General features: G+C 54.8%; 1 protein-coding gene across 1 annotated transcript in view; it reads right to left on the reverse strand.

Moving 5' to 3' along the window:
* Window positions 1-23,324, reverse strand: part of KCNQ1 (potassium voltage-gated channel subfamily Q member 1) — a gene marked incomplete at both ends in the record, with an annotated part of 335,487 nt that overhangs the window by 51,002 nt on the left and 261,161 nt on the right. The window contains 4 exons of the mRNA XM_080693799.1: window positions 20,777-20,838; window positions 21,220-21,266; window positions 21,920-22,014; window positions 22,934-23,009. Of these exons, the coding sequence (XP_080549925.1) occupies window positions 20,777-20,838; window positions 21,220-21,266; window positions 21,920-22,014; window positions 22,934-23,009 (280 nt within the window). The remainder of the gene's footprint in view (window positions 1-20,776; window positions 20,839-21,219; window positions 21,267-21,919; window positions 22,015-22,933; window positions 23,010-23,324) is intronic.

The raw sequence follows: 23,324 nt of genomic DNA on the forward strand, positions 1-23,324 counted from the left end.
CTCTGCAGTCTCTCCGCGCCTGGTGCTGGGGGTGCAGGTCACACCTGCCGGCCCCTCCCTCCTTCCCTCTTACGGGAGCCAGAGGGGGCCAGGGTCGGGAACTCGCGAGGCGCCTCGATGCCTGGGAAGGTCAGGGCCTGACGCTTCTATGGAGCAGAAAAGCACTTTCCCCTGCTAACAGCAGGGAAGGTTTGGTGGCCATGGGTGCTGGGCGTCTGGAGGGCAACGGAACCCCTGAAGCCAGCAGAATGGGGCCCGGCTCTGAGTCCAAGGGCTCCCCTCAAATCCTACTGAGCTCCAGTGGGCACGGGTAGGGTGGCTCCCACTCGCTCCTGCTCTATGACTAGTGCCAGACTTGAGGACCATCTGGTCCAGGTTGTTTGGGCCCCTAATTTTAGGGAAAGAAGGACACTGCAAGGGGTACACAGAGCAGCTCCCATGAAAGCCTCAGCTCCCTTAGCCGGGCGCGGTGGGCACGCTTGTCATCCCAGCATCCGGGAGGCTGAGACCGGAGGATCGTGGTTTGCGGTCAGCCTCAGCTGCTTAGTGAGGCCCTCTGCAACTCAGTGAGACCTAGCTCGGAGGTAGAATGCCCCTGGGTTCCATCCCCAGTACAAGAGAGAGAGAGAGAGAGAGAGAGAGAGAGAGAGGGAGAGGGAGAGGGAGAGGGAGAGGGAGAGGGAGAGGGAGAGGGAGAGGGAGAGAGAGAATGAATAATGGCTGTGGAGTTGGTGCTGGGGTGTCGTCTTGGGCTCCTACCCTTGGTCCAATCCTATCGCCGTCCTGCCTGGGAAGTCCCTCTGGTCCCCTCAAGTTCCTGACACACCCGCCAGGCCCTTCGTGCCCAGCATCCCCAGGCCCTGTGTTTCTGGTGCTGGGGAAGGGTGCCTGAGTCGGAGCCCACCTCCCTCCTCCTCGCCACCTGGGCCCCTGCGCCCGACTTTGCAGCTGGTGAGGTCTGTACCTTACATATCAGCCCCTCCTGCCTCCATTTTCTTTCTCTCTCTGGTCCCACCTGACCTCTAAGTTCTGGGGATGCAGCCGCTGGCTCCCCACACCAGCATGGAGCTCAGGATAGCCTGACCGCTCCGCCCGGCACCCCACCAGGCACTGCACTCCCCTCCAGATGCTCACCCCAGAGACTGCAGGTCCAACTTGGCCCCTGTTGCCCTCAGTCGGCCATCAGGGGACAGGACCGGTGGACTATGGGTTCTCTCCCGTGGGTCTCCATGCTGGTCAAAGCGCTGATGCCATCCCTGACCTTACAGCAGCCCACCAGGGCTCTCGGCTGCCCCTCCACCTCCCTCTCACGGTCCTCCGGAGGGGCCAGAGCCACCCTGCCCTGGGCCCCGCGACTGGCCGGGCCCTGCCTTGCTTCTGCTGAGGCGTGGCCCGGAGCCTGGCCTTTGCACAGGTGGCTTGCCGGGCACCTTGCCGGCACCGCCACCGCCTGGCTCACCCGTTGGCCCCAGGCTCCTGACCCCTCTGACCGGGGAAGCCCTGCTGCTGGGACTTTCTCTTTCTCGCTGGGAAACATGTAATTACAGGTCATTATGGGTATCCCCTCGCCTGCTGCGGACAGGGTCTTCCAAGGGCAGGGTGAGCCCACCCTGGCGTGGTAGGTTCAGACTGGCTGACTGAACGCATGCGCACGCACGGCGCTCAGGGGAGGTTTCCTTTCTCTGTGTCGTGATTTGCCTTCTGCCTGGGAGAGTACTTATGGGTCCAGGAGAGAACACCTTCCCATGACCCAGTAGGGCAGCCTGGAAGCGGCCCTCTTAGCAAGAGAGGTGTCGCAGAGCCTCACACTAAAACCCCCAGTGCTTGTGGGTCATGCCTGCGGGGCTCTCCATAGAGCCCAGAGGCCGAATCCCACTTGCAGCCCGGGGGCCCTTGCCACCCTGATGTGCCCGGCCGAGAGTGACCAGGTGACGTGGGTCCCCCAGGCCCGGTGCCAGGACCTCACCCCCTCCTCAGAAGTCCCACCCCTGTGGGGCGGGCGCCGGTGGCCTGATGGGGCGTCCCTGCACGGCGGGCGGGCGGCAGGCATCCGGCCACCTCCTGCCCACACAGACGGCTCTTTATACGTGAGTCCTGGGCTCGGGGCCGGCAGGGAACAGGGGGTGCTGTGCGTGCTGACCAACCTGTGTCCCTGGAGGCCGTGGGGTGTGGGCTGGGAGAGGGGAGGGTGGGAGGATGTGCGCCACCCCCGGAGGCCTCATAGCACCCCCGCCCCAGCGTATCCTCAGTGTACCAGGACGAGCCTGCTAAAATGTGCTTTGGCACAGCTCTCCTGGGCCCCAAGGCCCAGCACCCCAGCCCTCCTCCGCTCTGCCCACCCTCACCTGAGGGCCCCTCCCCAGGCTCCCCTGCATTTGCTGTGCCCCTTCCACCAGGAAGCCCCCCCCCCCAGGCCCAGAGATGTTTTCCAGCAGATCTGTGTACCGTCTGGCGTAGTGACGCACGCTTGCAATCCCAGCATTTGGGAGGCTGAGACAGGAGGATCGTGTCTGAGGACAGCCCCAGCTACTTAGTGAGGCCCTGTTTTCAAATAAAGAATAAAAAATAGGGCTGTGGGTGGAGCTTGGATGTAGAACACCCCGGGGTTCCATCCCTAGTACACACACACACACACACACACACACACACACACGTCTCTGATGGAAAGTCTCCTGCACCCCAGCAGTGCTCTGGGTGCTTCCTGGGCCTTCTGCCTTCCTGGGAGCAATGGCGGCTCTGGCAAGGCCTGCGGACCTGGCATTTTCTGGCCATGAGACCGTGGACACACCTTACATACTGTTCTCCTGGCCCACACAGTGGCTACGATTTCACAGGTAAAGATGTGGAGCCCAGAGCGGCCGAGGCTGGACAAGGGCCCTGGAAGAGCAGCCTTAACTGCACCCTGCAGTCTCCTCGGAACCTGGGGAGGGGCTGGGGCTGCCATAGCGGCCCCTCAAGGCCCTAGCACGAGGGGACAGCGGGGGGGACGAGGCCCCAGGCGCGCGGGGTTGGGGAGGGGCCCTGTGTGGAGGCATGAATGGAGGCCTGGAGGAGGCAGGATGAGGGCCGGGTGGGGAGGGAGCTCCTTGCCAACCCAAACAGCCCAGCGCGCCTCAGCCCCGTGTTTAATCCACAAAAATTTCCATCTGCCTCTGGAGCGCTCAGAACCGGGGCAAGGAGAGGCTGTTCACTCGGCAAAATAAACAGCAGCTCCCAGGCGTTCCGCCCCAGCTCTAAACGGCAGCGTCAGCCATTTTGTGGACGCCACTAAGGCTTTGCTGTCGGAAGGGAGGAGAAGCCCCACGCCTGCGGATGGATTCCGGAGGCCTAGGGCAGGGAGGAGCTGCCCGCTGCCGCTTGCTTGCTGGATGTGGCTTCGTGGTGGGGACCTGCCAGCATCCACCTGCCACCCAGCTCCCCGTGGGCAGGGGTTCCACTGGGACCCGAGGCCCAGTGCCCGCTGCCCTGTCCCCAGGCGCCCACGCCCCATTGCCGATGGGCTCCGCAGACCCCAAGAGAGGTGGCCCAGGGCACTGTGCGTGCCCCCTTGGCCCTGCCAGCTTTCATGGCCCATGGTTTCTGAGCCGGCACGGTCAGGGGCCAGGCCTGACTGCCCCGTCCAGGCAGGAGGGGTGGCTCTGGATCAGGACATCTATTTTTGGTGGTGACAAAACCGCTGTTTAATATGCCGAACTGGCGGGGACTGGGGGGCCCGACGGCTGTGCCTTGACCTACGGGGTGACAAATTTTAAGAGACCCATTTTGACCAAAATACATGTTTTTCTGAGGTTGGCCAAGATGGCTGGATAGGGTTGGCCACACAGACGAGGCTCGGCTGGCTGGCCCAACCGCCCCCCGCACCACACCGAGGCCACTGGTTACAGATACCAAGCAGCCTGGCCGGGCTGGGCCCCGCTGCCCCGAGGACACACGCGCCTCTGTCCGCCGCCACCCCGCTCCCCGCCTCAGGAGCAGTCGCACCCACAGAAGTTGACATGGGCTCGAGCTAAAGTTTTAAAAAATGTAAATTTCCTCTCCGGCCAATATTTGAGGCCTATAAATAGAGTCACTGAGGAAGGGGGGGCGGGTGTGTTCCCCACACAGACTAGAAGAGAAACACCCTGAGAATGCGGACAGCAAGAAGGATCCTGGGGGGCGGGGGACTGAAAAAGCAAGAGGCCATCTACAGCTGGGGAAACTGAGGCTTGCCCAGGGCCACATTCGCTGTGGGCAGAGCTTGACTCCCCTGCTTCGAGATGGAGGCCCAGCCCCCAGCCCACACTCTGAGCACGGAAGTCTGCTCTCTGGAGTTGTCCGTTATCACAGTGGCGTCCCCTGGCCTGGAGAATCCATGCACATTCGCTAATGGTGCCGGGTAGGGTGCCACGGATGCCGCAACTTCCTCTGGCAGAGAGCGAGGCTGTTGCCCTGAGCCCACCAGACCCACCTCAGTCTGGAAGTGTGAGCACAGGGGCCCCTAGACACTGGCTCTAGACAGGAGGGGAAGGTCCAGTTGTCTCGTGTGTGAATGGCTGGGTACGAGGACCCCTCACCCTGGGTTCACTGTGTGTCCGTGTGTGTGCACGTGTGGACACTTCATGCGTGGGTAAAGCATGAGGGGTTCTAGAGGGTTTGATGGGCGTCTGGATGGGGACCGAGATGGTGTGTGCAGGGCGGAGCCTGAACCACAGGAGAGGATGACCCCTCTGAACAGAGCTCTGTCCCTGGGTGGAGCCAGACTACCTAGTGCCAGTACCTGGTGTCCCTAGGGTGGGGAAGGGCATCCCTGGATAACCCCAGCAGTGCGGAGGAAGAGGGCTACCGGGCAGGCTCCTTGGAGCAGATGCTCCCTGCAGCCCACGCCCGTGACGACCACAGCGGCCCCTCTCTGAGGGCTTGAGGATTGTTGCAGCCCACTGCCCAGCAGAGAAGCCAGACGGTCAAGGGGACAGGACCCCTGCAGGCCCTGGAGCAGGGCTGGGGTCTACAGCGGCAAAACGAGATCCCGCCCTAGGCTCCCTGCCAGCCAGGCATGGCAGCACTCCTCCATGCAGGCATGGGCCTGGGCTGCGCCTGGCTGGAGTAGGGGTCCCAGGGGCCTACTTCCCCAGCTGACCCATCCCTGTCCTCTGCACCCATGACGTGGCTCTGAATGAGGCTGGGCCCAGCCTCATTTAGAGCTGGACTTCACTGAGTTCTAATGGCCCCAAGACAGCCGCTGCCCCCACACCCCCACTCAGCCAGGGTCTCGCCTAGTGCCCACTCTACCACCCAGGGTGGACTGGCCCTCGGGGCTCGAAGCCTGGCAGAGCTGGTGGCTTTGACAAGAGGCGGGTGATTAGGATCAGGCTGCCGGGGCCCCCGTCCTGCTCTGACTCCCCAAGGCAGGTAGTGCCTCTCCTCCTTCTTCCAAACCAACAGTGACCGGGCCAGACTGCCCTCCCTTCCTCAGATGGAGGGGAAACTGAGGCCAGGGGGATAGTGATGCGCTGATGTGGTGTCCTGGAAAGGGGTGCTGGGGCTGGCAGGGGATGGTGACCAAGCACCCAGGTGAGCCCAGAACTTCTGAGCCAAGAGGGCCCAACATGTGGGACCCATGTCCTTGTCATACAGATGACCCTCGCATAAGGTGGCCAGGAAATGGCCAGCCAGTCAGGACTACATTTCCCAAACTCCTCTGGGTGGGGTTAAGGGGCACTTCCGGGCTGGCTAGCTAAGGGCCAGCTCTTTATGCCTGGGAGGTGGTTCCAGCAGGCAGGGCCCAAGGGGTCATCGGGACAAGGGACCAGCCTGGTGGGTCTTGGTGGGGGAGCAGCTGGGCAGGGGGCCCGTGGGAAATGGCAGCCCGACTGGGTCAGAAGCCCTCCAGCGCAGTTTTGCCTGGGGATGTGTGCTTTTATGGAAATGGCAGCTTTATCTCTTAGCCTCACTCAAGGGCCACCCCGGCCTGGCCACGTACTGCCCACTCGCCGGTGCCCGTGAGGTCTACCCTGAGTTGTCTGTGGGGTCCACTCTGCCCTCTCACATAGCAGGAGGCCGCGCCAGCTTCTTGTGGCTACTAAGGCACTGGAACCAAAGTGCACCCTGGCCTGGTGCGCTTTCCCTGGGACCTAAACTCCAGGGTGCACAGTTTCTCCGAGCTCGGCAAGCACGGTGACTTCTATCTGCTCCTCCGCGCCCACCCACTGCGGGGGCCTTGTCACTCCTCTGGGTGGTTACTCCCTGTCCCCTGGTGGGGTTGGAGCTCCCCCTCCTCCCCGAGCCAGTGGGTGAGCTGGTGTCTTCAGCGAGGTGCATCCAAGGACCAGGGGGAGGCCCGGAGGTGGAGCGGGTGGTGGTGGTGGGCCGGAGGCTGTGGCCTGCTCTCCCTCTGGGGAGCCCGCCTGGGGGCTTGGCCTCAGGGTAGCACAGGGCCTCCCCGGCGGACACGCCCACCCCTCGCCCAGGAATGGGGTGGTGGGGCCAAGCGTCAAACGAAGCTTTCATTACAGGTTTATCTTTGAAACCCTAGACAAAACAGGGCTTGTGTGGTTTCACTGGAGGGCTAGCACCTCGGGACTCCACCATCCACTAAGACGGCTCCTCAGGAAAGAAAAAATACACTAACCTTAAAATAACCAGTTCCCAGAATAGCAAACTAATGAGCCCTTCTAAAGGGAGCCCTTTGATCAGCCAGAGCCCCACCCTGCGCCTGTTTACAGCGTCACTCAGGAGCAGCTCAGTGAGGGGAGACTGGGGAGGGGCTGGGGAAAGTGGGGAGAGGAGGGGGTGGGCGGGGGCAGGGCTGTCCTGCCTTCCCAGGCCGCCCCACTTTCTGATGCAACCGGCCGTGCGGGATGCGAGGTGCTCAATGGCGGCCATGGAAACCAGTCTCCAGGCTCACCTTTCAGCCACTGGGAGACAGATATGGCCCTGAAGACCCAGCATCCCCGGCCGTGGTCTCTGGGAGCTTGGCGGGGCCTGGGTCATCAGCTCTGGGTCATCATGGGCTCCCAGGGGAAGAGGACTCAGGGAGGGTCTGCCAAGATGGTCCCTGTAGGGTGAAGCAGGGGTGCTGGGGCCGAGCAGGGGGCCTCCACCTGGACCCCCCAGTCTCCCTGTCTTTGGGCTCACTGGCACCCCTGGCCCGGGCCCCATACCAGACCACGCCCCTGCAGCCCCTCAAGGAGGACACGGCAGCCTAAAACTACACCTTCCCCGGCGCTGTGTGGCTCTGGAGAAAGACCTTCAAATGTGGCTAGGGTGACGGGAGGACTGAATTCTAATGAATTAATTTGGCTAAATATAAATACAGGCCCTTGGTTGAGTTGCTGGAAAACTTTGAAGGAATGACTGGGGCAGAAGCACCTCCTTTTCCAACTGTAAATTTAATGAACTCTAAATACAGACCAGGTGGTTCCTGTGAAAGCTCAACATCCAACTCAAAAAGGGGCTGTAAATGTTAAAACCACCCCCCTTTTGAAGACCTGCTATGAAAAAAAGTATGTCGACCATTGCAATAATTCTTCACATGGATGGTAGTATTTTTGGATCTGTCAGATTAAATAAAATCCAGCATCGCCCGTAATGCCAGCATTTGGGAGACTGAGACAGGAGGATCACGGTTCACGGACAGCCTCGGCTCCTACTCAGTGAGGCCCCTTGCAATTCAGTGAGACCCTGTTTCCAAATAAAGATTGAAAAATAGGACTGGAGGTATAACTCAGAAGTAGAATACCCCTAGGTTCTATCTCCAGGAACATGCGCACACACACACACACACACACACACACACACACACACACACTAAAATAGGTCTGGGGGTGTAGCTCAGAGGTAGAATGCTCCTGGGTTTCATCCCTAGTACAAAAAATAAAAGTGTTATTAAAATTTTAATTTCACCTGTTTCTTTTCTACTTTTTTTGGGTGTTTTTTGGGGGGAGGGGTGTTGAACCCAGGGGCATTCCACCTCTGAGCTACATCTGTAGCCTTAATTTTCAATTCTGAGGCAGGGTCTCACTAAGTGGCGCAGGCTGGCCTCAAGACGGCCTCGGCTTCCCAAGTATTGGCATGTACCACCAGACTTTGCTAATTTCACTTGTTCCTTTTAATTTTTTTTTTTAAGGTGACCTATTAGAAAACTTAAAAATACCTGGCTGAACACCAGTGAGCCGGTCAGAAGTAAGGATAGCGAGATGAGGCTGACTGGACGAGAGCAGAGCTTCCGAGGTGCAGAAGTGCCCAAGGGCTGCCGTGCACTGGGCTTGGGTTTTCAGTCTCCCCAGGTGGAGGGTCGCGGGTGTGAGTGCCCACCCGCCCCAGGCAAGAAGCCGCGTGGTACGGACCTCCATAAAGCCGGGGCACTCACAGGGCTCCGCCTTCAGTGTGCGTCAGCCAGAAACAATTCGCTCCCCGAGGAGATCGTAAAGAAACTTGTCTCACTGTGAGGAAGGGAATGATGTTTGTCCCGGGAAGTCACACGCACAGGCTGGTCCCCACTCAGTGTGGGAAGGCAGACCATGCCACCTGTGTGAGCCCAGAGCTTGGAGCCCAGGGCTGGAGCGCAGGCAGGAAGTGCACCCCCGCACACGGCAGCAGAAGAGGGGAGCGCAGGTCCTCCTGGAGGCCCCGCAGCCAAAATGAACATTTATGAGCCTACAATAAAAAAGCAAAGAAAATGAAACACCAGGAATAAGGACTATCAGAAAAACAAACAGAACCAGAGGTGCAGATGCAAAAAGCCCTTAGATACGAGAATTAAGAGATTAATTTTTTTTCATATTTAAGACAGTTTGAGACATTTTAAACTGTTTAAATATACAAATAAAGAGGGAATTTGTGAGGCAGATGACCTACCAGCTATGAATGGAAACCAAATAGAATGTCTACAAAGAAAAAATTAAGTGAGCACACCAACCATAAATCCACTGAAAAAGAAATTCAGAAAACACTTCCACTCAGGATTTCCCACAAAAAATAAAATACTTAGGAATAAACTTAACCAAGGAGGTAAAAGATCTCTACAAAGAAAATTATAAAACATTGAAAAAAGAAATCAAAGAAGATCTTAGAAGATGGAAAGATCTTCCATGTTCATGGATTGGCAGAATATATATTATTAAAATGGCCATCCTTCCAAAAGTGATCTACAGATTTAACACAATGCCCATTAAACTACCAAGATCATTCCTCACAGACATAGAAAAATCAGTCCTTAAATTTATCAGAAATAACAAAAAGCCCAGAATAGCCAAAGTAGTTCTCAGCTACAAAAACCATGCAGGAGGAATCATAATACCTGACTTTAAACTATACTACAAAGCCACTGTAATAAAAACAGCATGGTACTGGCACAAAAACAGATACATAGACCAATGGAGCAGAATAGAAGACCCAGAAACAAGTCCACATACTTTCAGCCAATTGATTTTTGACAAAGGGGCCGAAAATATATACTGGAAAAAAGCCTGTTCAACAAATGGTGTTGGCAAAACTGGTTAACCATATGCAGAAAATTGGAAATTAATCCCACTTTCTCACCCTGCACAAGAGTCAATTCGAGATGGATTAAAGACTTGGAAATCAAACGAGAGACCTTGAAGCTCCTTGAGGAGGGCATAGGTCCAACACTGCAACACAGAGGCACAGACAAACACTTTCTCAACAAGACCCCAAAGGCACAACAAATTAAAAGGTGACTCAATACGTGGGATTGCATGAAACTGAAGAGCTTCTGTTCAGCAAAGGAAACTATCAAGAACCTCAATCAAGAGCCAACAGAATGGGAGAAGATTTTTGCCACCTACACCACTGATAGAGGACTAATATCTAGAATATACAGAGAACTCAAGAAACTCAACACTAAGAAAACAAAGCATCCAATAACAAAATGGGCAAGTGAACTAAATAGACACTTCACAAAAGAAGAAATTCAAATGGCCAATAAATGCATGAAAAAATGCTCAACATCACTGGCCATCAGAGAGATGCGAATCAAAACTACCCTGAGATTTCACCTAACTCCAGCCAGAATGGCCATCATTCAAAACACAAACAACAACAGATGCTGGCGAGGATGTGGAGAAGTGGGAACTCTAAGACACTGTTGGTGGGATTGCAAATTAGTGCAACCACTTTGGAAAAAAGTATGGAGAATCCTCAGAAGAATGGGAACAAATCTGCCATTTGATCCAGCAATACCACTTCTGGGTATCTACCCAAAAGAAAAGAAACCAAACTACCAAACTAATGCATGTGTATCTATGTTCATAGCTGCACAATTCACCGTAGCCAAACTATGGAACCAGCCAAGAAGTCCATCAAGAGATGAATGGATTACAAAACTGTGGGATATGTACACAATGGAATAAAAAAAACTCAATTACATCATTTTCAGGGAAATGGATGGAACTGGAGGACATTATGCTAAGTGAGATTAGTCAGTCACAAAAAATAAGAAATCAGATGCTTTCCCTAATATGTGAAAGCTAAGGAGAAATGGGTCATAGGAGGAACTCTAGATGAAAAGGGAAATCCTATAGAGGACCAAACAAGGCAACCTAAAGGAGGAGAAAGGAGGGGGGGGGAAAGGAGAATCTCTAACAATGTACTTAAACATATCGAAGTCAACCACTAAGCCAAGCAAGGGAAGGAGGGATGGGGAGGGAATAGGGTGGGAACTGGGTAGGGGTTAAATCAGTGATGTGTACATGTCTGTACACACAAGTTTTTTTTTTACCCCAATATGATGTATGAATATAATGCACCAATAAAAAATTTAAAAAGTAGACATAACAGAAAAAATTAATTGAAATTTAAAATCTACTGGAGCTGGGCATGCTGGTGCACGCTTGTAATCCCAACATTCAAGAGGCTGAGACAGGAGGATTGTGGTTCGGGGCCAGCCTCAGTTACTTAGTGAGGCTTTTTGCAACTCAGTGAGACCCTTTTCAAAATAAAGAATAATTAAAAAAATAGGCTGGGCGTGGTGGTGCATATTTGTAATCCCAGTACTTGGAGGCTGAGAAGGAGGATTGTGCAGGTTCGAAGCCTCAGCTACTTAGTGAGACCCTATTTCCAAACAAACTATAAAATAGGTCTGGGAGTGTAGCCCAGAGATAGAAGGTCCCTAGCTTCCATCCCCAGTACCACACACACACACACAAAAAAAAAAAAGGCTGGCGGGTGTAGCTCGTAGGTAGAATGCCCCTGAGTTCCATTCCCAGTACTAAACAAACAAACACCTTCTGAACAGGTTTACCAGCATATTGGGCCCAGTTGAAGACACATTAGGTAAACTGGAAGATGGGCCAGAAGATTCTCCAGAAGGGCTGGGAGAGCGCTGTTCCTAGCATGTGCAAGGTCCTGGGTTCAACCAGCGCTACCAAGAGAAAAGGCCAGAGCACAATACAGGGAGATGAGAAAGAGAGAGAGAGAGAGAGAGAGAGAGAGAGAGAGAGAGAGAAGAAGAAGAAGAAGAAGAAGAAGAAGAAGAAGAAGAAGAAGAAGAAGAAGAAGAAGAAGAAGAAGAAGAAGAAGAGAGGAGAAAGAGAGGAAAGAGGAGAGAGGAGAGAGGAGAGAGAGAGGAGAGAGGAGAGAGGAGAGAAGAGAGAAGGGGGAGAGATGAGAGAGGAGAGAGAGAAGAGAGGAGAGGGGGCAGAGGAGAAAGAGAGAGAGAGATGGGACTTCACACATCTAATGAAAATTCTAGAAGGCGGTCAGGAGGCTGAAGAAAATCTTAAGAGACATTGGCTGAGAATAAAACAGAACTGATGGTGGATACCAAGCCGTGGATGAAGGCTGCCCCCAAAAAGCAAACAAGCCAGCAATGCCCACCCAACAAATAAAAAATGCTGTAGTGGGAATGCAGAACGCAGGGGTCAAAGGAAAACTCCTAAAGGCGACCAGAAGAAAACAAGGTTTTCCTCCCAGAAACGAAACTTCTCCCAATAGTAACAGAGGGAGCCCAGGTGATGTTTTCAGTGAAAGCAGAGATGGTAATGCGGGACCTAGATTTTACAACCGGTGAAAATAACCTTTTCAGGATGACAGGTCATTTTCAGACAAGCAAAACCTGAGAAATTTTGATCTTCCCTGAAGAAATTCTAATGAATGCTTCAACCAGAGGTGGGGGCGGGGGGAGTGATCCCAGACTTTCCCAGAAGTAAAAAAAGTAAATGACAACTGAGAAAGAGATGAATAGGTAAATAATTTAAACAAACACTTATTGCATAAGACACTGCCAATTAGTGGGTTATAAAACAAAGCCTACCTGTCAAGAGGAGAGTGACAAAAGGTAAAATGTTCTAAGATTCTTATTTTATTCCGGATATAAGCAAAGATGGCAATTGCCTCGGGTGTATCTCCAGTTAAAATGTCCGGGGCTAACCTCTACAAGAAACACAGTCGAATATCTAACTTCAAAACCAACAGAAGGAAAGTGGGATGAGAAATAGCAATCGATTCGACCAGAGACAAGAAAGAGGAGAACGAGCTACCTTATAAACACCCGAGACGAGCCGGGCGCGGTGGGCACGCTTGTCATCCCAGCATTTGGGAGGCTGAGACTGGAGGATGGCGGTTCTTCGACAGCCTCAGCTACTTAGTGAGGCCCTCTGCAGCTCAGGGAGACCCCGTTTCAAACTAAAGAATAAAAAATAGGGCAGGGGGTGTAGCTCGGAGGTCGAATGCCCCTGGGTTCCATCCCCAGACGCGCAAAGCAGCAGCAGCAACAACAACAACAACAACAACAACCACCACCTGAGACAAGTGGATAGTCCAGCTAGGAATCCACCCCAGATAATAGGAACGCGGCTCAGTGTACATGGATTCAATGATTATTGAAACTCAATCACATGCAAATATGTGTGCGAAGGATACATCTGGAACATATGGCGATAGGATTAAAAAGAAGAGACTTAAAATATCTGACCCAAAACCAGAATAAAAAAATAGTCACAAGAGGAGCTGGGAGTCTAGCGCACTCAAAACTCTGAATTTGATCCTGGCACTAAAAACAGAAACAAACAAAGAAAAACTCCACAAGAAAGTAAGACTACAGACCAATACCCTTTATGAGTATAAATACAAACATAAATCTTAACAAAACATTAACAAACGGAATCCAGCAACATATTAAAAGTGCCTTGCACCATGACCAAGTGGGATTTATCTCAGAAATGTGAATTTGGTTTAACACCCCCAAATCAGCTATTATATGATACCATATTAACAGAATAAGGGATTAAAAAAAACCCATGGGATCATCTCAATCTCCGTAGATGCAGAGAGGGCATTTGAGACAATCCAGTACCCTTTATGAGTCAGCACAGTGGTGCCTGCCTATAATCCCCGCTGCTCTGAAGCCTGAGGCAGGAGGACTATAAATTCAAGGCTGGCCTGGGCAACTTAGTCAAACTGTCTCAAAATAAAATAATAAACAAAAGGGCTAAGGGTTCTGGGCCAGCCTCAGCAACCTAGCAAGACCCGTAGCAACTTAGCAAGATCCTGCTTCAAAGTAAAAAAAAAAAAAAAAAAAATTCAAAAAGGGGTTGGGGGGTGCAGCTTGGAGGTAGAATGGCCTTGGGTTCAATCTCCAGTACCTTATCAAAAGGGCGAGGGATGTAGCTCCGTGGCTAGTGAGTGTCTGGGTTCAATCCCCAGCACTACAAAGAGAAAAAAGTCCATTTATGTTAAGCCCTCTTAATGAGCTAGGGATAGAAGAAAATATCTTCAACCTGGTAAGAAGCGTCTATGGGAAACCTCGAGCTTACATTGTACTCCAGGGAAATGACTGAATGCTTTTCTCCACAAGACCTGCCACTTCTATTCAACACGCTACTGGAACGTTAAGCTAGTGAAATTAGGGGGGGTAAGAGAGACAGAGAAAAGGAGCAGGAGGAGGAGGAGAAGGGAAGAAAAGAAGTTAAAGGCATTCATATTGGAAGGGAAGAAGTAAAATTGTCTTTATTCACACATAATATGGTCCCATCTAGTCCTAAGCTGTCAGCAGCAACAACGAAAGCTACTAAAAGCATTCATAGCTATTAATAGTTTACAAGATGGGCATCAAAATCAATTGGATTTTTATTTTCTAATAGTGAACAAGTCAACAGTGAAACCGAGAAGGAAATTCCATTGGATGGAACATGACGAGTAAAATATTTAGAAGTCAGTTTAACAAAAGTGGCACAAAATTTATATTTCAAAAACTACAAGATGTCACGGAGAGAAATTAGAGGAGATCAAATACCTGGAACAATATACCATGTTCATGGATTATAAAATTCCATTCTGTTAAAATGTCAATTTTCATCAGATGGATTTACAGAATCAAAGTAATGATTCTCAAAATACCAGCAGACTTTTTTTCCCCCCTTTTCTTTTGTTGGTAAAAAAATGGACAAATTGATCCTAAAATTCAGATGAGAATCCACAGGTCTTAGGATGAGCAAAAAAGACGTTGAAAAGTGAAGAACAAAATTAGAAGGTGTGTACTGCTTGAGTTCAAATCTTACTGTAAACCTGCAGTCACCAGGACAACTTAGTATGGGCTTCAGGAGAGGCACAGAGACCAACGGGACAGAATTGCAAATCTATAAATAAACCTCACAGTTCTGTTCAGTGGATTTTTGGCAAAGGTGCCATGAGAACTTAATAGAAAAAAAAAAAAGTCTTTTTGACAAACTGTGCAGGGCAACCGAATATATCCATTAGTAAAGAACACAAACGAAGCCCCGCCTACCACACCCCAAAATGATTTCAAAACGCATCCAAAGCTAAATGTAAGAACGGCTTCTATATAATTTCTAGAAGGAAAAAAAAAAAAACAGGAGAAAATGTTCATCAGGCAAAGAGGTCTCAGAACATCAAAAGCACGAACCCTACAAGAAAAGAAAAGACAAATTGGACTTCATTAAAATTAAAAAGTTCTGTGATTTAAAAGACTCAATTCAGAAAATGAAAGGACAGCCACGGAACGGGAGAAACTGTTTGCAAGCCATACATCTGATAAAGGACTTGTATCCAGAACATATAAAAAAACACTTGCAACTTCATAATGGAACAGACTACTTAATTAGAAAATGGGCAAGAGAGTTGAATAAACATTTCACTACAGAAGACTATGAATGGCTAATAAGCACATGAAAAGTTGCTCAACACCATTAGTCATTAGAGAAATGCAAATTAAAACCACACTGAGATACCATTACATACTCACTAAAGGGGCTAAAATAAAAAAGACCCGCCACCGCCGTGTAGATGGAAGACCGGAGAGAAATAGACCTTTATACGTTACTGGTGGGAAAACAAAATCGCAGAAACCCTTTGGAAAACAGTTTAGAAGTTTCCTGGAAAGTTAAACAGACTTCTCGTTAATGATAGACCAAGTAGATAAAGGCATTCCGGCGAGGATAGAGGAGGTCGAGTCAGAACAATTTACGAGCCTGCGCGAGTGGATGTAAACACGACCCCACACCCAACGATTTCAGAATACAAGCTCCTTCCCCCGGACCGAAGGCACGTTAGAGAAATGGACCACGGGTTCTGCCATAAATCATATTTCAGGACATTCCAAAGGGCTGACATCATGCGGGCAGCTTTCTCTGACGGTCATGTTGCTAGAGAGGTTTACCACGATCACTGCGGCATGGACGGCTGCTGAGTGGCCCCGAGAGAAGCGGGAGATCGCGATGAGTTCAGAGAAGTGCACGTGGGGATGAAAATGAAAACTGACTGCTATTTATCAAAACGCAGGGGACGCAGTTGGAGTAATATTTAGAGGAAAAATTTATAGCCTCAAGTGCTATAAATAGCTATAAACGCCGTTGCTCTAAATAGCTTAGAAATCTAGAAAGTCTGAAAATTAATGGTTAGCCAACTCGAAAAGTCAGAAGATCGACAATATATTAAATCCCACTAAACAGAAGGAAGAAAAGAGAGAGAGAGAAATGAATGAAACTTAGTAAAACCTGTAATACAGGGGATCGACGTAGTACTAATAAAACTGGCAAATATCTAGCAGCCTTGACCACCGATCGGGGGAAGCGAAGATACAAAAACTAATGGGAGGGTACAGTAGAAAAAGAAAATGCTGATGTTACAAACAGTCAAATAACGCCGATACGTGCGAAAGCTAAGCGGCGTGTACTAATTCTGGGAATATATCACTTATCTCGACTGACAGGAAAAAATAGATAGCTTGAGTAGTCCATGAGCTTCAGTGGCTCAATCAGTAACTAAGAAATCTGCTCACAGAGAAGAGAGCTGACGGAAACGGCTCCGCCTTTAAGTTCCACCCGATGCTCAAAAGCAATAATAATAATAATAATTCTTTACAAAGCCTAATCTTAGCACAAAATCTCCCAGTGCGCAGAAAAAGAAGGCAAACCTCTCAGCTTAGCCCGTGAGGCTCACGTAAATAGGATACCCAAACCGGACAGTCCAAGACAGGGAAGCTGTGTTACGGATGTATCTCACGCAGAAAGACTGACACAAAAGTTCTGAATGAATTATTAGCAAGTGGATGTCAGAAGTGTTTAAGAAATACCACACAATGTGAGCCGCTGGGGGTGGCGGGGGAGCCTGCAGTCTGCAGCACCGGCTGGATAGTCATTCAAGCTGGAGTGGGTAAGGGCCTGAGCTCAGGGCGTGGGGCTGCGGAGCAGGGGCAGCTCTGAGTCATCGAGGGGGCCCAGCTTGTAGGACTAGCGCTCCTGGGATGAGGGGCGGGGTAGCTATGTCTGGGGCAGCCGGCGCCATTCCACCTAGAGGGTGTGTAGCTCGGCAGAGAGCTGGTGGTGGGGAGCCCAGGAGTGGGGAGACCTCTGGATGCAGGGCAGATGGGCCTGGCTGGTTCTGGGACTGCCGCTGGTAGGAAGAGTGTTGGCGCTGGGGGATCCTCCCCACCAGATGCCCTGAACAGGCATCTGCTCTGAGCCATGCACGAAAGCAAGCAAGTCTGCCAGCCCGTATCAGCAGTGCAAGCTTAGCTCGGCCGAATAGACAGGGTCCAACGTAAACACCGGCCAGGTCCAGGGAGAGCTGGGAAATGCGCGTGGGGAAGGAAAGTAGGAATGGCCGCTCCTCCTGGGCTCCGGAGAGCGAGGCTTCGCCTGCTCCCTGGCCCTGGGGGGCTCTGGGAAGCCCAGGGGAGCTGGCCGGGCAGGCGGTGCTGGGGGAGGGCAGGGCCGGTGCTCTGGGGACCCCCATTATGGAGAGGGGTGGGGGGACGAGGGACAAAACCGCCTGCACCTGTGAGGCAGCCCTACAGCCCGAGGACCTCGCCCCTCCCCCTCCCCAGCCGCAGTGCAGCCCTGGGCCCGGTCTCTTTTCAAAGGGACCCTTATGTTTATGAAACACCTTCTTGTTTGCTGTCTCTACCCCGCCTCTCCCCCCAAGCCTGTCTGGGGCCTCCTCCTCGGGGACTGGTTCTTTTACCCAGCTAGCTGTGTGACCTCGGGAGACCACTCAGACTCTCTCTGGGGCCTCAGTTTCTCCACTGGCAAAAGAGGATTGATTGGAGCAAAGGAGGCTCCTTCCAGAAAAAAGAAGAGAATGTTAACGAGGCCACAGCTGAGAGCCGGTGAAGCGGCTCCTGCGATTTTTTTAAGCATCAGCGTACCAACTTCAAACCCTCTTTCTTGACAGCAAGGGAGGCCCACGGGAGCAGACACAGACCAGGCGGGAACAGGAGGCAGAGTCTGGGGGTCCAGGCCCAGCCCGAGGTGGACAGAGACCCAGGGTCAGGGACGCCTAAAGGATGAACGGGGCTCCGGCTACAGCGGAGAAGACGGTGCCCGGTGAAACCAGAGTCTCAGTACAGCCGGGACTTTTTTTTTATTTTTTTGTGGTACTGGGGTTGAACCCAGGACCTCCTACCTCGAGCTACACTCCCAGACCTTTTTTGTACTTTATGTGGAAACAGGGTCTCACTAAGTTGCTGAGAGCCTCATTAAGCAGCCGAGGCTGGCTTTGATCCTCCTGTCTCAGCCTCCCATGCCACCACGCCGGGCTAGCCCGGGATTTTTGCAAGAAGGGCGTTCATGGGATCCTTCTTCCCTCTGCGCGTCCCTGGCCCAGGCGTAGGGAGAAGGGGTTGCCTGCTAGGGTAGCTGAGGTACCCCTGAACAAGCTCAGCTGGCCTCTTCTGCTACCCTCCCGAGAGCCGGCTGGCCGCCTGTGAGTCCCCAAGGGCCTTCCCTGTCTTCTCAGGCCCGGGGTTCTGTGACTGGGGGAGCTGGCCTGGGAACTGGCCCCTCGCGGCTAGGCTTGAGCTAGAGGCTGCCCCCCCTCCCTGCAGCCAGACTGGCGGGGTGGGAATCAGCGGAGGCCTTGGTGGGGCAGGCCAGGGGCTCCGGCTGGGGTTGGCCCGGCCGTGGGCCACCGGGCTCCGAGGGATTTCCTGTCCCTTGCTTCCTGGGGTCAGCAAGATTGTGCTTGAGTTGTTTATGGCCCCGATGGCTGCATTGATAACTGTGATAATGTGGGGCCCCAGACATGCCGCTGTGCCCTCTGGGCCCAGCAAAGCCCTTTCCCAGGGTCCGTCCCCATGGGGGGCAGCGCTCGCTGGCAGGGGAGGGGGCTGGGCAAGCTGCCATGGACTGAGCCAGCTGGTGGCTACCTCTGCTGGGTCAGCACATCTCCATCGGCCCTCTGACAGACAGCAGGGGTCCAGATCAGACCCCCGGAGGCTCCGCGTGGAATGTGGGTGCTGCTCCAGCACCTTGAAGGCTCCAGGCGGGGCCCCACCCCGTGGAGCAGTGCCCACATCCTCGCAGTCCTGGCTCTGAGCCCAGAGGGGCTGGGGCCGGCAGGGGCTTCGTGACTGGGCCCCAGCTTTGTTTCCAAACCTTGCCCCCAGGGATCATGGGCTGTGGAAAACACAGCCCTTGGTTGTGCAGATCTGATGAAACACCGCATCCAGCTTGCACCCCCAAGGCCAGTGCCAGCGGCCACCCGCCTGCGGTCCCCCACGCTGACCTTGGTCAGACCAAGTGCTGCGTCCCTCGCTCAGACCCCTGCAGGCTGCTGGAGGGCCTCTTTCTGCCAGATCCCACTTACTGGTCTTGGGGTCCCAAGGCCACTCTCAGCCTGAGAAAGTGGGCTGCTGGCTACCTTCTGTCACCCCAGAGGAAACCAGGCTTACAGGGTGGCCATCTTGTAGGGCAGTAGACATGGAAAAGACCTGGAGTGGCCAGGAGGGTGCAAACTAGACCTGGGCAGGAAATGGGGATGGCTGGAGAGTGGGGGGCGGGGCGGGGGTGCTCGCAGGCCCCCTGGCGCTGAAGACTCAGGTGCTCAGGGCTCAGCTAGAGGCCCGTGGTGTCAGCAGCCGGGCAGCTGGGACTGGCACCATGTCCCATGGGGCCATCTGCCTGGCGAAGGCCATGGGGCCACTTGGCTCAGGCCTGAGATTCCACAAGATAACCAAGCTCTTCCGTGGCTCTTAGGTGTTGGGTCAGATGACCAGCAGGTCAGCCAGTAGTAAGAGTCCCAGTGGGCACCTAAAGCCCAGCCTTCCCTCTCTCTGCCTGCTCCCAGGCCGGGGGGCAGCTTGAGCCAGGTAGAGAGGGTGCAGGCTTCAGGCCAGCGGCTCAGGATGGGGTAGAGCAGCAAGGGAGAGCCAGCTTGTCCTCCGTGGCTGTGCCCTGCCCACCTGCCCAGTTGCAGCCCACACTGGAAGTGGGCCAGAGCCTGGCGTTGCCATGGCAACCAAGCAGCAGCCCAGCGCTCCCTGCCCAACTGAAATTCCGCTATTTTTAGCCTCTCAGTTACTTTCAGATAAAATCCATGTAGACGGACGAGTAGTCCGGCAAGATAGCAGCCCGCTTCAAACCACAGAAACATCAAAGGGCGACGCCAGGCCGGGCCATGGTCGGAGACAGGCTCTCTTGCAGCCCAGGACCTCTCTTGGCTCCCTGGCCACCCTGCGGGAAGTAGGTGTCTCAGTGGTGTAGCCGGTGCCAGCCCCGCTGCCGGAGTAGAGGAACCCCGGGCAGCCGGGACGCAGGCCCCCACTGGATGCTTCCCACCCGAATCAGGGGGCCGGAGGTGGCCTGGCCAGGTGGGGCCAGGAGAGCCCACCCTTCCATCCGCAGCTGGCTCCTCCCTTGCACATTGGTCAGGTCTGGGATGAGCAGAAGGTGCCCTCTCCCACGAACCTGCCAGGCCGCCTCTGAGTCTCCTGAACCCTCGGCGGACCCAGAGTGAAGGCCCCAGACATCTGGGCCCAGGGGAAGGCCGGATATGAGGCCAGCTCCTGCCTCCCCTCCACTCTGGGCTCGGCCAGGAGGCTCTCAGAGCACAAGCAGACCTCAAGAGATGGCAGGAAGGCGCAGCCGTGGTGAAAGCCCAGTGTGCCTGACCTGGGGTCAGAGCAGAGGCAGGGCGGCGGGCCTGGGAAAGCGGGGCCCAGGCGGCCGGCAGGAAGGATTCTGATTTCCCGAGCACTCGGGCTGGGGACTGAGGGCCCCCCGCGCACGGCTGGTTCCTATTGCCCACCCCCACGCCCTGGCCCATCTCAAGAACTCCAGGCAGGGGCCAGCAGGCACTTAGTACCACTTGTCAGAGGACCAGCCCCCTTTCATGGAGGACCCAGGCCCAGGCAGGTGGTGGGAGCAGACCTGGGCCCCAGGGGATTGTGGGCTAGAGCGAGTAGAGGGGGGAGGGAGGGGGCTGCAGGCCCCCACAGCCCCATCCGAGTCCTGGGACGGCACTGGGGGGGGCGGTTGCCGGGGGCGCTGCACCAGCCTGGAGCACGTGACCCCCCGGAGCCGTGCCGGGCGCTGCAGCCTACCTTGTCTTCCACGCGGCTCAGGCGGGCGCCAATTGTGTTGCTGCCTCGGTCCTTGCTCTTTTCTGTGGGGTGAAGTGAGGGAATCAGGGCTCTGTGTCTGTGGGGTAGGGGCAGGGGACCCTGACTGGGCTGGGGGAGCAGGGTGGCAAAGGGTGCTAGCTGAGGACCGAAGGTCTAGAGAATGCCCTTGGTGAGGAAGTCGGGGGCTGCAGGGTGAGGGGCGGTGCCTTGTGGCGATGTGGACAGGGGTGGGTCCTCACGCAGCCCAGACGCTCCATCCCACAATGTGCCCAGAGCTGCCTTGCTTAGGCCGGGGGCTTCCTGCCGGGTACGGTTCCTGGGAGGCCCTGACAATTCATCCCGAAGGTGAGAACAGAGGGTGGAGGGGGAGAGAGAGGGGTGTGTGGGCTGCCACATCCAGGTGTCTCGACACAGAAACCCACCAGACACAGGGGTGAAGAGGGAGGGCTTGCCGATGGACTGGTCCAACCTGGAAAGGAAGGAGACAGAGACCAGCTCACCCTGGGACCGGCCACCACATGGACACCCGGCTTCTAGGTGGGGTGGACAGGCTGATGTGCCCAGTAGGACGCCACACCACCCACCCACTCCAGGGGCGCTTGCCACCCCCAACCCCCAAGGCCTTCCAGGAGGCCCGCGAGTCCTCAGAGGCCTGTGCTCCTGAGAGAATGGGCTGGGAGGGAGCCCTTTCGGAGGGAGGGGCAGTAGCAGGTCGCCCCTTGGACTTCCAACTTGGTTGGGGCGAGAGGGGCCAGCGACGGAGAGGGCCTTGAAACGTGGCCTCGCCTGTGGCTGCGAGAGAGACGTCCTCTCGGCTGTACCCTGTCACGTACGGGGCCCAACACCCAAGTATGGCTGCCCTAAGCCTGGGCTGAGCCCTGAGGAGCATGGATGCAAGGCAGGAGCCCAGGACATGTTGAGGTCCCCAGGTCCAGGCCTCATGGCGGACAAGCCATGGGTGGTCAGACCCATGGATAGGGGAGACCCAGGGCGAGGGAGATGGGGGCAGGGCCTCAGGGAGGACTCAAGCTTTCTCCGTGGCTTGGCTGTGAGCCCTGTCCACGCACGGTGTGGCACGCAGGCCCCAGGGCCTGTGTCCCCCTGCCCCCTCCCCGTGCCCACCTTCTCTGTAGCTCTTTGATTCGCACCATGAGGTTGAGATGGCCCTGAGAGTACTGCTCGATGACATCCCGCACGTCATAGGGCTTCCTCGCTTGCTGTAGGCCGGAGAGACACGTGTTACTGCGCCGTGGCCCGTGAGCTCAGCTCTGAGTGCGGACAGTGCCTGGGCCGCGGTGTGCGGGGCAGCGGAGCTCCTCCCCTGGGGGGCTGAGCTGTCTCGGAGCCTGTCTGGGCCCCACTTCCTGTCCCTTCTCCAGCAGGATCGCCAACTCCCCATCCCCAGGTTCTCAAGCAGCTCAGGAAGGGCTGGCCCCGCTGGCGGGGGCACGGCTCTGCACAGCGGCCGCTGTCCGCCCGGGCCCCACTGCCTCGCAACACGCTGTGGTCAGCCTCCTTTGTTCTCGGAGTGGAAGTGGCCGGCCAAGTGCCCTTCCCAGGCAGCTCCAGGCCCGGGCAGAGGAGGCCTTAGCGGACAGCCTAGCCTGGGCCTGCCACATCAGCGTGTGCTCTGGGGGGTAATGGCATCTACCTGGGCTCCCACGGCAGGTGGCCCCAGGGCACCCAGGCTTCCGGCCTCTCTGAGCCCATAAATGGAGCTCGGGTGATATTAGCAGGATAAACTTCTCAAGATAGCAGCCTTGCTTCCTATCAAGGTGGCTTGGGGCAGCTCTGCCCCCTCTGGGTCATGACAACGATGTCTGCCCACCAGTCACTAAGGCGACTTTGCGTGACCCACGAGAGAGTAGGCGGGGTGCGCCTGGGAGGCTGCTGCCTTCTGATTGGCTCTTCACACTTAGTTCTCCTTGTGGGCCCCCGGGCAGGGCCTCAGCAGAAATGTCCTTCAAAAGGCCTGCTGTCCCAGTGATGGCAGTAAGTCCTTGCGGGGACCTTGAGGATGGGGAGTGGTCCCAACAGCCCTGAGGTGCAGCTGGCAGGACAGGAGACACCCTCAGAGGAACGAACACAGGCTGCCACAGTGGGTTGCACGGGGCTGCCGAGCACACGCAGGCTCACCTGGAATTTCTTCTTAGCCACAAAGTACTGCATGCGCCGAATAACCTTGATGGTGGCCCGGTGATGCTCCCGCAGCCTGCGGCGGGGAAGGGAGAGGAGGGCGTCAGTGGCCAGCTGTCCTCGGGGGTTCTGGTCCCCTGCTGGGTGTGGCCCACCCCTCCACAAACCAGGTGCATCTTCAAGACCAGGAGCAGGGATCACTCAGGCTCAAAGTGAGGGTGGTTTGGAGGACGCGAGAAGACTGGTGGAGTCCGGCGCCACCACGTTAGCAGGACACGAGAGAGACAAAGTCCTGGGGTCAGCGGGCCACAGAGCAGTGGGGTGAGATTTGGGGACACAGCAGAAGGCAGCTATGAGAACGTAAGCGCAGCAGAGTACTCGGTGGGCGCGT

The sequence above is a fragment of the Muscardinus avellanarius genome (genome assembly GCF_963383645.1).
Source record: "Muscardinus avellanarius genome assembly, chromosome: 1".
In the NCBI taxonomy this organism is placed as follows: domain Eukaryota; kingdom Metazoa; phylum Chordata; class Mammalia; order Rodentia; family Gliridae; genus Muscardinus; species Muscardinus avellanarius.